Raw genomic sequence first — 15409 nt, 5'->3', positions numbered from 1 at the left:
CATGCTTATCATTGCAGACTTTATTTCTGAAAAGATGCATCATGTGACCTTCTTTAACATCAAAATTTAAAACGAAATATTTTCTCCAAATTCTGGGATAACTCGTTCTCATTGTTAAAAGACGTACAAAGAAAAATGTTAAATCCATTGAAAGCCTGTCTGTGTTTATTCTATTTTATTACTCTTAACGTAAACCAACTTTCATTTTTAGGTGAATATCTAGAATGTTCATATTACCAGTTGATCCAACTTTTTAAAATCCAACACGATAATTTTATATGTTAGAAGACAAAAATATCCATCCACTTTTTTCACATTAGTCATTCAATTGCAGAACTAAAATGAGTCTTAGTTCTGCAATTAGAAATTATCATACTCTTAGGATTATTCATTGCAAAACAAAATTATGACTAACATACTCTCTGCCGTGGCATTTATCGATTTTTAATTTGAACACTGGACCCTCGTGTTTTGACTAATCAAATATAGGGTAATCCTTTTAAACTGTACACAAAAAAAACTTTTTATTTAACAAATACTTCGTTTTTATATTAACATTTATTGGATTTAATTCAAAGTTCATTTTCATAGAAACAGAAAAAATAGACAAAGACCATCAACACTACTGCTTTTAACGTCAAACACTGTCGTTCGTCATAATCCAAGTATAATATAAACTGTTTGTGGTATCTTAAATTTTTAACAAACTTTTTAATTACTGATAAATGTTATTGACATGTAGTACTTAAATAAGGAGAATATAATCGTCCGTTTTTCTTATAAAAGGAACAAGAACTAATGAGATCTCATGTGACTTGCTAGCTCAACCTGTAACTTTGGACACGTTTACATACAGAACCCACACGTTGTATGCAGTCTATGTTGCAAGGAACATAGGACAAGTAATAACTCGACTCCTTTTTTTTGTAACAATGACATTTATTTTCTCATTCTCCCGCCACGTGTGACTTCTCATTATGGCTATGACGTCACTCACGTCTCTAAAGTGATCTTCCTTTTTATAGTCTTTATTTTTCCTTAGCGTGACATCATTTAGCACACGGCTTAGTATTTGCATAGGCACATCGGCACTCTGTTACAAACCTAACGATTACTAAATTACTCTAGTCATTTAGTATGACATCAGTACTCAGGTTACAACTATTAGAAAGGTGACTGTTTGGGAATATCAGGCGCTGTATGTAGGAGGACGTTAACACCTCCTTGCAAGAATTACAAAAACCTTACATTATAGGACTAGAATATACATGCGACTTGGGACCACTTGTGAACTTGATATCCCCATGAAACTTTCTCCTTTGGAGGAAGCTAGTTCAAACCAACTTGGATGAATACCACTGGTATACATGCAACTATTACTTAGTTAATGACTAGCTCCCTTTACAAGATTTGCGAATTGAAACACTTGAAATCCAAATATTAAATAATAAACATTTTAGTCATGAGTTTCTTGTAAACATGATACAAAATTTATTTATTCTTATAAACAAATAAACATCAACATTCTCCACTCTTGTATAAAAGTGTGTATTATGTGTGTGAGAGTTTCTCCCTCATAGGTTCTGAAACGGCTGAACCTACCTTTTGCAAATTTCACACAAAGCTAATTTATATGCCTGGCAGTGTTCTTAGATATGTTTTGTACAGAAATTCATCCAATAAGTATCCAAAATCGAAAAACTCCGATCTTAAAAATAGCTTTTCTCTCTTATATAGATTAAAAAAAAATTTTTACAGGGGAATATTTTACGTTACACCAGCCAAGAGAAACAATAAAATTTCAGCAAATTATTTCTTCTTAAAAAAAACAAAAAACAGATATATTGTCATTTAGAGATATAGCTCAGTGGTAGAGCATTCGACTACAGATGGAATGGCACCCTGTTCATGTCCGGGCATACCTCGCCATTTTATTTTTATTTATTTTTATTTATTAATGAGTTTAATTAACAATAAACGAAGAAGTGCCATTTAAAATCGCCACAAATCATTTCTCCGTTTGCATATTTTAAAACTAACCATTAATCAGAGTGACTTTTCCAGGGCATTCATCGTCATGCCCAAATATCAGCTGATGTGATATTGTAAACAAACACAGACGGAATTTGATAAACGACATTATCATTATTTATTTTTTATTTATTTTTTATTTCTTTTGTGAATTAGTCCACCAAGTAAATTATTCCTCATCAGATACAATAATCAACAGAGGATTGTGTAGTAATATATATGCAATCTGCATTAATTAAAATATTCTGTTTAAGTCTCTTGTATGACCGGGCAACGCTGGGCGTCCAGCTAGTATTCATATAAATAGATAAATATTAACATGTTGATCTGGTTATTATGAGTGGAAAATAAATCTAATTAAAAGTTAGATACACATAATTTGATTAAGTGTATGTTATTTATTTTCTGGTTAGATAAACTTAATAATAATTAGATTAGGTGTTAAAAGTGGTTTGCTTAACGCAAAACCTAAGTAATTAGTCCACCAAGTAAATTATTCCTCATCAGATGCAATAATCAATAGAGGATTGGTTCTGTGGTAATACATATGCAATCTGCATGAATTAAAATATCCTGTTTAAGCCTCTTGTGTGTTCTTTATTTTCTGGTTAGATAAACTTAATAATAATTAGATTAGGTGTTAAAAGTGGTTTGCTTAATGCAAAACCTAAGTAAAAAGTTAGATAAACTTAATAATAATTAGATTAGATGTTAAAAGTGGTTTGCTTAATGCAAAACCTAAGTAAAAAGTTAGATAAACTTCATAATAATTCAATGAAATTCGTTTAATTTTTTCTGGTTAGTAAGAATGAAAAGGCACCAGTAAAAGTTAGATGAACTTTATAATAATTCGATGAAATTCTTGAAACAAAATGAACCGGCAGAAGACAAACTACATTTGTTGTTTCTGTTTTATTGATTCATTTCACAGAGAATTCATTTCCATATTACGGTGCCAGAATTTGTAAAAAGAATGAAAAATATTTTGGGAACCTCATAAAATTTGACCCATTTTCTCTTGTTTGATGCGATAAAACAAAAATGATCTATTTACCATTTATTTTGAATGAGTATATTTTATTTGCTTTTGTTACAATCATAAAATGACTTCGATTTCATATTAAAGGAGACTTCACATTTGGTGTAAAGATATTTATTTCCGTTGTTAGCCAAATATTTTGACAATTTTATTTTTATTGGTAAATGTAAGCAACTTTTGCCGTTTCTCTTGTATTTCATGCAACGTTTCATCTTTGCGTTAATCTTTTGTTCTTGACATATATCAAAAGGTTATCAGTGAATAATTAATTAGCACAACTTATATACTGTAAATATCAATATTGAAATTCAAATGAGATTTGAGTGAGTTTATTACACAGCGTTGGAGATAAGTTTGACTCATTTTGAAAAGGAAAGAAAAGGTGTCATATCTTGGCAAGTAATTGGCGTATTCTCGAAATTCAAAGTGCATCTCTCCACAAATCAATAATAAACAAAGATTATAGATAAAAAAGCTCACTTTAAGAAGTTGCTCTGAACATTCAGCACGATTTTTAGGTGAGAGCTGAATCCGAAGCACATGAGGTTCACTGTGTCCTTCAAGATACGCCTAAACACCAGTCTAATCCTGGCAATCAACTTATCCTTGATGTTGCAAGTGGTACGGCTGGTGTCTTTGTCAACTGCATTTCACACATAACAATTCATGAGGTTAAAATCAGGTGAGTTATGGCAGATATTGGGACTGGGAAAGTTATGAAAGTTCTCAGACAGCCACGTTTGAATTGTTCCAGAGCGTGACATGAAGCTGCCTACTGCTACGTGTATAACCTTCTCAGAGCCACCCTCACCACACAATGTTTGACAGTAGTGGACAACAACTCAGTATAATCATCAGAATTGAGTCTGAATCCTTTTTAGAAGATCCTGTCACTACCAGATCAGGGTCTCTGAAAATACCGAGTTTCTGACCTAAAATACACCAAACATTAATCTTATTGTTTTTTATTCCTTTTTACTTTGCAAAACTTAATCGTGTTCTGCAAAGATAAAAACAAAAATACAAAATTTCCTTTACAAAAAAAGCAAACCAAACACCATGAATAAATATTTAAAGATATTGAATGACCTTGAAACATAAACAATTTTTCCACAATTATTGGATTCGGCATTAAATAACCAGAAAGAGGTTGATACGTTGTAAAACAAAATAGTAAAACCAAATTTTAAGAAGATGTGGTCTTTGCTGGGGACATGCCCAAAGACAATCACAGTTTTATGGAAGTTGATCTTCATGAAGCACAGGATTTCGATTATAGGTTAGCCATCTTTTGTTCTGCACAGTGTACAAATTGTTCTAAAAAGAACCAGAGAATCCCCAACTTTACTCGGTATCTGCCCTTATTGGAGAGTTTGTTGGCTTTCATAAGGCAGTTATCCCGGGCATTTAGTGCTTTCTTTATAATCGCCACTACAACAGATATCTTCCTCAATAATGTCCGCATTGCTTGTCTAGATCTTGCCACACTTATTTATTACAGCTTTTCTGTGAATTTCATTGTGTTGACACAGAACATCTGATATATATATATATATTGTTTAAAATATATTGTTGACACAGAACATCTGATATATATATATATATATATATATATATATATATATATATATATATATGTATATATTGTTTAAAATATATTGTTGACACAGAACATCTGCTATACATATATATTGTTTAAAATATAATTATCTACTGACACGTGTTTCGTCGTCTATGACTCGTCAGTATAAATAATTGAATTCATTTAAAAAGTATTATAAAACTACAAAAAAAAAACACAAATAAATAACATCTATAATATAAAGCTGAATGTGTGTGTGTGTTGTCACGAATAGGCTCCTATATAGTTGACTATTTTAAAAAACTGATAACATATTACGATAGAAGATGTATCGAGACACAGGAATGGGTATGTTTAATCTGGCAGAACCTTGGTTCATTAAAATTGTGGGGTCTGCGTTCGCGCCTGGTCCACAAAGTATGGAAATAAAAAATTTAAAAATTAGAAAAAAAACTTTTACAAGTGTTTTTGATATAAATGTACATAATAATACTTTGATAAGTATGTTTTAACTTAAATACGGATGGTATAATAAAATTGTGGGGTCTGCATTCGCGACTGGCCTCTATAGAATGGAAATAGACACAAACTTTAAAGACTTTTCATATCTATCTGCGAAAGGATACTTTGATAATTATGTTTCAGTTTGAAGAAATATGGTATAATGAAATTATGGGGTGTTCGTTCGCACTTGACCTCCATAGAATGGAAATATGTCACAAAGTTTAACAAGGTTTTTTTAATATAGATCCACAGAATATTGTGATAAGTGTTTCAATGTGAACATGTATGGTATAATAAATTATGGGGTTTATCTATTTTATTTTTACTTTCATCATATTTTGCTTTGGTTATGATATGATTAGAAACTATCTCTTTACAACCCTTCCTTTTCATAACCTATCATACTTTCATAAATCAGAGTCCATTTTCCATAGGCTGTTTTTGAACCCAGTAAACGACGGGTACTTTTGCTAGTATAATATAAAGCTGAACATCTGTGAGTATGTCTGGTCACGAATAGGCTCCTATATGGTTGACTATTATAGAAAACTGATCACATATGATGATAGAAGAGGTATCGAGAAACAGGAATGGGTATGTTTGCTCTGGCATAATGATGATTCATTAAAATTGTGGGGTCTGCGTACGTGCCTGGTCAATAAAGTATGGAAATAAAAAATTAAAAAATTAAAAAAAAAACGTTTACAAGTTTTTTGATATAGATGTACATACGAATACGTTAATAAGTATGTTTTAACTTAAATAGGGATGGTATAATAAAATTGTGAGGTCTGCGTTCGGGCCTGGCCTCCATTGAATGGAAATAGACACAAACTTTAATAAAGACTTTTCATATCTATCTGCGTAAGTATACTTTGGTAATTATGTCTCAGTTTGGAGAAATATGGTATAATAAAATTATGGAGTGTTCGTTCGCGCCTGACCTCCATAGAATGAAAATATGTCACAAAGTTTAACAAGGTTTTTTCATATAGATCCACAGAATATTGTGATAAGTGTTTCAGTGTGAACAAGTATGGTATAATAAATTATGGGGTTTATCTATTTTATTTTTACTTTCATCATATTTTGCTTGGATTTTGATATCCCCACATTCGAAGCTATCTCTTTACAACCCTTCCTTTTCATAACCTATCATACTTTCATAAATAAGAGTCCATTTCCTGTAGGCTGTTTTGAACCCAGTCAACAAAGGGTACGTTTGCTAGTATATATATATATATATATATATATATATATATATATATATATATATATGTGTGTGTGTGTGTGTGTGTGTGTGTGTGTGTGTGTGTGTTATCTGTTTTTTTTTGTTTTTTTTTTGTCTGTGATATATTCAATTATTTTTTACAAAAGTGCATTTTTACCTAAATACGAGTTGGGAATAATTTTCCCTTTAACCAATTTCGTACCCCCACATGGGGAGCGGCATATATATTATTTTTAGAATATCATTATCCACTGACACGCGTTTCGTCGTCTACGACTCATCAGAGTGGCTAAAATCTCGCTAGATTCAGCTACTCTGATGAGTCGTAGACGACGAAACACTTGTCAGTGGATAATTATATTTTAAAATTATATTCTAAAAATAATATATATACATATATATATAAGAGAGAGAGAGAGACAGATATATATATATAGAGAGAGAGAGATAGATAGATAATATATATATATATATATATATATATATATATATATATATATATAGATAGATAGATAGATAGATAGATAGATAGATAGATAGATAGATAGATAATGTATCTATACTACCATTCAAAACAGATTTTATGATACTTTCAGTCACTTTCTAAACTTCATACTCAGGTTCTGGTCTTAAGTAGTTGATGGATTCCTGATAGATAAGCTAAATTAAAGTCTGCAGCTTAAATCCAATCCAGATGGCTATGACTAAGCAGATATAAGGATAATACCTTTCGGAAAAAATAAATCTCTCGATGTTCATTTCCATTTACTGACAGCCATCCAATGATCTGTATAGTAGATTGCTGATTATTTGTTTGGACACTTCAAATAATTGCTTACTAACCCAGATTTGCCAAATAAAATACCGTCCGAAATTTCAGCTATGATTCTTATCGCCTTGTAACTCTTTTTTTTTTAATATTTAAGAGTAAATGCTCTTTGACTTATTCCAGCTTATATGAGTCTATTGTATTATGTTCATATAATTCCTCTCCATGCAACACATATCCCAATTCTCACTAGCCAGGTTTCACTTTCACATATTATTACACTGTGTGCATATGCTTGATAGACTCTTTCCTTGGTCGATACCATTAATGCTCTACTGGTTAATAATAACAGAAGATATTTAAACTAAACTAAAAATTACATGTCTGAATCTACCTCAAAATTATATTCCATCAAACTTACACTTTAAAAATAATATTCATATGATTTTAAATAGTATTCATTAAAAAAACATATAAGATTAATTAAAATTTTTTAATCTTCTGATTTTTGGTGATTAAAAAATTAGCATATTGGTTTGTTTATAAATCTAGTGAGAGTCATTTTTATCATATAATAGCAGGCCGCCCGGCATTACCCACTCATTAGATATGCTTAAATCTGATATTTTAATTCATGCATATTACATATTTATTATTATAGAGACAATTCTCTATCGATTATTATATTTAACCTAATATATGGTAGGGAGCATAAAAATTAAAAAATATATATGACTTGGGTGCATTCAGCTAGAATTGAAATCAAACCATGCAACTATCTATTCTCATTCCTTCACCTCTGAGCCATGCCCATACGCATATTATATATATATATATATATATATATATATATATATATATATAGTAGTAGTAAGTTAGAAAAAAAAAGCATAAACCTGACGAATCCTAGTGTGGATGAAACGCGGAATATTCTGTGTAGCTTAATTGCCATGTATATTTTTTAACTTACTACCTAGCTCTACTACCTATGTATTTAGCATCGTTGAAGTAAATACTTAGTTTACACATAAAATTATACTTTCGTATATGTGATTAAATGAAGTAGTCTTATATATATATATATATATATATATATATATATATATATATATATATATATATATATATATATATATATTCATTTGCCATCCCCTTTTTAAAAGATGAAATCCTTAGATCATTGAAGACAAAATTCAAACAAGCACGGCCGGACGACTCGCAGAGTTTTATATATATATATATATATATATATATATATATATATATATATATATATGTGTGTGTGTGTGTGTGTGTGTGTGTGTGTAGTGGGGCTATGACTCCCTAAATCCAGTACTAATTATGGTGATTAGAAAAGTAATAAGAATTACAATTTTTATTGTGTAACATCCTTATGTAGGTACACAATGATCTCTTCCAATAAGTATATAATACTTTAACAATAATCCACTCAGCAAACTAAGTAACAGAAGCTACATTGGCGACAGCGTATTATTGTAATATAATCTTATTCTTTTTTTCAACATGTGTTTCTTTGATTTATTTATTATGCTCTTTTGAGAACTTAGCAATTTCTCAATCTGAGCTGGGAGCCAAAAGCTAATATTACAGTGTGTGGCGAGAAAGAGAAAGAGACTTACCTGTATTGTGAAAGTCATTGTTTTCCCCACCACCTCCGGCTCTTTCCAGTCCCAAGTGACTTTGCAGGATTGTGGGGCTGGATATTTGCCAGTGAAAAAGTCAAGGATACGAGTCTTAGTGTTTGGTGCCGGTTGGAGCCACATCCAGGGCAGGCTACCACTGAGGAGCATGATGGTGAAACCGACCACAACAGTCACTAGCAGACAAACTGGAATAAAAGAAAAAAAAACAATTGATATATTTCAAAGAAAGGAAAGTTCTTCTCTCTTCTCCTCATATTATATGGAGAGACAATGAGAGAGAGAAGGGGACGAGAAAAACAAAAGCTAAACATGCTTATATATATATATATATATATATATATATATATATATATATATATAGTAAAAAGAAGATAAGCGTATATTTGCGCTCATAGACTGGTCTAAAATTGGCGGCCGTGTAGACAGACGGAACACAGAAACAAAACACAAAAAAGCGATAAAATAGACAAAAACATTTTTTCTTTTAATGATTCAGAGCAGAAATAACAAAGACCTGATGAAAAGCTGGCCAAAAATACATGCCAAGGTTATAAAAGAGTTGGTGGATATTTATGTGCGTGTGTGTATGTATATATATATATATCTATAAAATCAAATGCATTGGACTAAAAACAAATATTTTTCAAAAGTGCTCAATACATATTATAAGTTCAGTAAAACCCTGGGATACGATGTGAAATACGATGTGTTCTTCCCCTGGTTACGGTGTTATTTACAATGTTATTTGATTACATACATGTGTATTATATACTGCACTGTATTTTGTTAATAATTTTTAATATGTACTGTACAAAATTTTGCTTAGGCCCCGCTATACGGCGATTTCACCTGACAATCCCAACCCTGGAATGGATTAATGCCGTATCCTGAGCTTCTACTGTATAATAAAAATATGTGAAATTATATAAACATCAGAAAACCCCTATGCCAATTAATCAATGCTTCGACGAAGTTACTAGTCTCGTCAGGGGTTCAATAATGACTTAAAATGATGAAATAAAAGGTTAATATACTAAAAGAGATATATTTAAAAAATGTGTCAAAGAGAGTTTGTGTGTGTAAAAGCAATCTACGAGAAAAGAAAAGACGATTAAGTGCAGAGATTTGTGACTTCCTGTTATATGTATATATGTATTGTTATATGTATTGTTATATGTATTGTTATATGTATTGGTTTCAGGGTGTCACTATGTTGAATATTTAGAAAGATTATAAATATGTTTTATTTTATTGGGGATTGAAAATTAATTCAAATCACATAAGAACACTACATCATTAAGAAGACGGACTAATATTTGCTAAAACTAGCTTGTAAATTCTTTGAATTATCTTTCAAAAAAATACTTCAATTAATTTCATTAATAGTTTAGTGCCCAAATTTTCACAAAAGTCATGCTTACAAAAAATAATTTGATAAAAAAACACCTGGTATGCAGTTCTGAACTTTTAGCTTCTTGTCCTTTTTTTTTTTTTTACAAATCTGAATATCAGTAGAGAATAAGGATTAATGAATGTCAGAAGGGTTTGAAAACAACTATGTTATAGCTGGACAACAGTTCCGTGGTACAGAGTTCCATAAGCGGGCAGTTCTAGGTAGGAAATAAACTTTGTTCATGGAATTTGCATTTAGTTTTAGGCGCAGATAGAGAGTAGGGGAACTTGTGTACAGTGGTTGTAATTAGACGAGTGTTGGTTGTGAATGTTTTACAGGGGAGGAGCAGAGATTCAAGTTCAGTCGTGTGTCTCTATTTCTAAAATCATCTGATCAGAACTAATAGCTTTATAACCGAAGCACACATATGCTACTCTGTTCCAGCATCCAATTAAGCTAAGTTTTCATGCGTGTTTCCAGAAATTGCATTCATTTCTTCTTCTTTCAATATTGATTATATTTTTTCCGGATATTCGGATTCTTCTCTAAAGAAACTTTCAAAGAAAAGATAGTTGTTTTGCTTTTACTCACTTCTTCTTGTCTACTATGACCGCCACAAAAAACACTGGATCCTTTATTAATAGAAGGGAATTTCCATTAACTCACCTAAATTATTTCATTTTGTCCGTTTTTCATATAGTCTACATAATATAAAAGCTTTTCAATCTAAATAACGACCCCCCCCCCGCCTTACATGAATTAAGGGCGCATGATTCGGCCATTCTGAATGCCTTTGGCTTATACTTTCTGCAAATATTCTGGATTACGCGTTAAAGAACAGTTGTTCATATGCATTCACACATTCGGGATGACCAAGACGAAAATGTTTATCACAACAAACATCTGCTTTCACACGTAGGTACAGTTTTGACGTTCGCAAAAATAGCAAACTTTTTCAATGATAACAGTATTTAAAACCTATGTTCATTATTATTTGTGGAAAGTCATGTTCTTTAAACACAATAAAATGCCTCAGTCTAGAACGATTTCTTCTTAATTAAAATGAAACCCCATTTCTTTGAGAATATCATGTATTAGCCATGTTATTAAAACAATATTTTCATTATTAACTGCTTATCAAGCATTTTCTAACAAACAAGAAACTATTGTTTGTATTGCGTTTTTTGATCGAACTATTGTTCTCATCTTCAGTGTTATTTGTGCAACGTTTCGGTTGGTGTATCCCAAATAACACGCAACGTGTAGGTCGATGTTGAACAAATAACACTCAAGATGAGAACAATAGTCCAATCAAAACAAGTAATGCAAACAATCAGCCCTCATCTAAAAAAAATCAGAATTATAAGAAATTATTGATTATAAACACAGCTGCTGAAAGACTCGTCCATGTTACACGTTATTTGAATTGCCTAAAGTAATTACAATGAAATAGGTTCTTATCTGATTTATTCTTTCAGGGTTGATATTTTACTATTTTATTTTACAAATAAAATCTGCATTTCATTTACAAGTACTTCTTCCTAACTTTTCTTATGTTTTTAAAACATTTTTTTTTTCGAGTTTAAATGTTTTCCACTGTTCTTTTTTCCTTGCTTTTGAAATTCAATAAATAACATGATAAAGTCTGCTGGATTCATGGCTTCTCAACAAGGGCAGGCTTTGACGCATGATCGTTTTTAGTGTAAAGAAAAAATCTACCCAAAAAGGGATATTTATATCCAAAAAGAGACACGGAATAACTACAAAAATGTTCCAGTCTCGAATGATATTTATTTGCCAAAATATGGCGAAAATATCCTTTTTTTTTACAATTTCTACTTTAATATTTATATTTTTAATTAAAACATTATGTTATATTCCCCCGGGCAACACCGAAACACAGGTTCAGTTAGTATATATATATATATATATATATATATATATATATATATGTATATATAGTGTGTATGTGTGTGTGTGTGTGAGAGAGAGAGAGAGAGAGAGAGAGAGAGAGAGAGAGAGAGAGAGAGAGAGAGAGAGAGAGAAAATTGGCTTTAAATAGCTGCAGGTAGGTTACCTAAAAATCTAAATGAACCACTTTCAAGGAAATTAATAGAAATTATTACCTTTAGCCAGTAAATGCATATAAGCATATTGCATAGGGAATATAATTCATAACTAAGTGGCGTTTTAGCCATCTTCAACCCGTTAAAGGTTCCCAGAATGAAAGCGAGAGCAAGGGAGGGTATACACTTGAGATTTTCAGGAAAAGTTTTTCTCTCCACATTGCCATTAATGTATCTTTTCTCTTTTCTTTCCAGGGTTTTTATACGTTCACACATAGTTACTAGAGGCTTTGTCCATCGGTCATCAGTTTGAAATAACATCTGCATCACTAAACGTGCAGATTGAATTTTATTGTAACTGCATTCAAGCATTTCTTTATCATATATATATATTGTTAAACTAGTAGGTCTACTTAGCGTTGGTCAGCGCAAACGCAACTTATTGCTATTGAGATTTCTATCTATATCTGTCCCTGTTCGTTTCTCTATTTTTTTCTCTCTCAATCACTTTTTTCCTCTCTAGCTAGACATACACACACATATACAATTCTCTTTTATTAAATAGATTTCATGAGGAATGAGTCAGCATTTTTTTTTTCAAATAAGTACATAATGACAATAAAAAGCTGACCCTGCTTGAAGAAACCATGCCCAGTTGACCACCAGAAATAGGATCATTTCTTCTAAATTTTATATATCATTCATTCAAGTCAAGGCTCATAAAAAATGTATCAAGTTTGTGGGTGTTCGTTTTGCAGTTCTTGACTTTTAGCTAAAGATACAAACACAATCACACACAAATAACTGCCATTTTTATCACACACACACACACACACGCACACACACACACACACATATATATATATATATATATATATATATATATATATATATATATATATATATATATATATATATATACTAGCAGTGTGACATAGCTCGGGGTTGAATAATGATGAACGAATGTTTTATATTCCCATATTTTGATTGCCGTCAAAATCAGTAAAATCGCCTTTTTTGCAATCAAATCGATTGCCTGCTCTACATCGTAGTGCACCAAGAAAAAATTCACATGTCTCTCAGAGTTACTTAATTTACAATACATTGTAGTCTACATTGCACTGTAGAGAACTTACTGTTGATTTTATAAAAAGTATTTTTATATATAATGACTTGAATTAAAGTTTCAAATGCAAAAGTATCATACTTCAATTGTGCTCTAAACATTCATTTCGAACACGCCTATGTCATATCAAAGAACCTACTGTAGATTGTATATGTTGAACTTTTCGGCTTGTGTGGTAATAAACTTTTCAAATGCATTTGTAATGTTAGGCTGTGTAAGGTGTTAACTTTTGTCAAAGTCACCTGTTCTTTCTTTCATCGGGTTATTTTGATTATCGATATTTATCAAAAACATTCTGATATAAAACCTAAGAACACTGTCAAGCACATAAAGTACCTTTGTGTGAGATTTCAGAAAAATCGGCTCAGCCGTTTTCAGTTCCATAGGTAACGAACTCACAGACATACAAACAAAATTCCTTTTATATATATATATATATATATATATATATATATATATATATATATATAGAAAGCTGAATGTGTGTGTGTATGGTCACGAATAGGCTCCTATATGGTTGACTATTTTAAAACTATTTTTTATTACATATAATGATAGAAGATGTATCGAGACACAGGAATGGGTACGTTTGATCTGGCAGAACGTTGTTTCATGAAAATTGTGGGGTCTGCGTTCGCGCCTGGTCAACAAAGTATGGAAATAAAAATTTTAAAATTAAAAAAAAACGTTTACAAGTGTTTTTGATATAGATGTACATAAGAATACTTTGATAAGTATGCTTTAACTTAAATACGGATGGTATAATAAAATTGTGGGGTCTGCGTTCGTGACTGGCCTCCATAGAATGGAAATAGGCAAAAGCTGTAATAAAGACTTTTCATATCTATCTGCGTAAATATACTTTGATTATTATGTTTCAGTTTGAAGAAATATGGTATAATAAAATTATAGGGTGTTCGTTCGCACCTGACCTCCATAGAATGGAAATATGTTACAAAGATTAACAAGTTTTTTTTAATATAGATCCACAGAATATTGTGATAAGTGTCTCAGTGTGAACAGGTATGGTATAATAAATTATGGGGTTTATCTATTTTATTTTTACTTTTATCATATTTTGTTTTGGTTTTGATACCCCCAAATTCAACCCAAATTTACAACCCTTCCTTTTCATAACCTATCATACTTTCATAAATCAGAGTCCATTTTCTGTAGGCTGTTTTTGAACCCAGTCAACGACAGGTACCTTTGCTAGTATATATATATATATATATATATATATATATACATATATATATATATATATATATATATATACATATATATATATATATATATATATATATATATATATATATATTTAAGCACATCTTATTGAACATAACTGAGTTTTTTTCCTGCTTTTGTTCGATAACTTTTAAATTTGCTGAACAGTCGTTTTTATTTCGGCTGGCATGTGGTATATTATGGCGCTCAGTAGTTGTTGTTCGGCCATATTCTTCTCAAGCGCTTTCAATCAGAAAAAGGAGAATATGGCTGAACAATAACTACTGGGCGTCATGATATACAACATGATATATATATATATATATATATATATATAATTATTTACTATAATAATTATTAAATACCTACAGACACTAGTGTTTCATACTTGTGGGAATCATCAGTGCAGGGTATCACGATTAATACTGGTTGATAGATTCGAACCCAGCAACAAAAGACATCTCTGGCTTCATTAGCAAGGGCCTAATCCATTCGGCCACCGTTAACAGCAATAAATACCGTTAAAATTTAAACATTTTATTTTTAAATGCTTTTTAACGTCTGTCAGAGTGATCTTATCTTTATATGATGACCTGCGCATATATATATATATATATATATATATATATATATATATATATATATATATATATATATATAGCATCGCTCAGTTTCGAGTGGCCACCCAGTAAATTTGTATACATTTTCCCCAAAATTGTTTTTTTTTTAATTTTTTAATTTTTTTTTTTTCCGGATTGTGATAGTTATATCAAACGT

At 30.9% G+C, this 15409-nt stretch overlaps 1 protein-coding gene across 4 annotated transcripts in view; it reads right to left on the bottom strand.

Annotated features, from left to right (window-relative positions):
- The window catches only part of LOC145296025 (apoptosis-resistant E3 ubiquitin protein ligase 1-like), a 1082598-nt gene that overhangs the window by 713387 nt on the left and 353802 nt on the right, over nucleotides 1–15409 (bottom strand). For all 4 annotated transcript variants that reach the window (XM_080142066.1, XM_080142069.1, XM_080142067.1 and 1 more), the window contains one exon: nucleotides 8797–9005. In XM_080142066.1, the coding sequence (XP_079998192.1) occupies nucleotides 8797–8967 (171 nt within the window). In that variant the 5' untranslated portion in view covers nucleotides 8968–9005. The remainder of the gene's footprint in view (nucleotides 1–8796; nucleotides 9006–15409) is intronic.

The sequence above is a fragment of the Euprymna scolopes genome, chromosome 16 (genome assembly GCF_053919585.1).
Source record: "Euprymna scolopes isolate OS-2025 chromosome 16, ASM5391958v1, whole genome shotgun sequence".
NCBI lineage: Eukaryota > Metazoa > Mollusca > Cephalopoda > Sepiida > Sepiolidae > Euprymna > Euprymna scolopes.
Note: the sequence above shows the minus strand (reverse complement) of the source record. Positions and strands in the feature narration are given on the sequence as shown.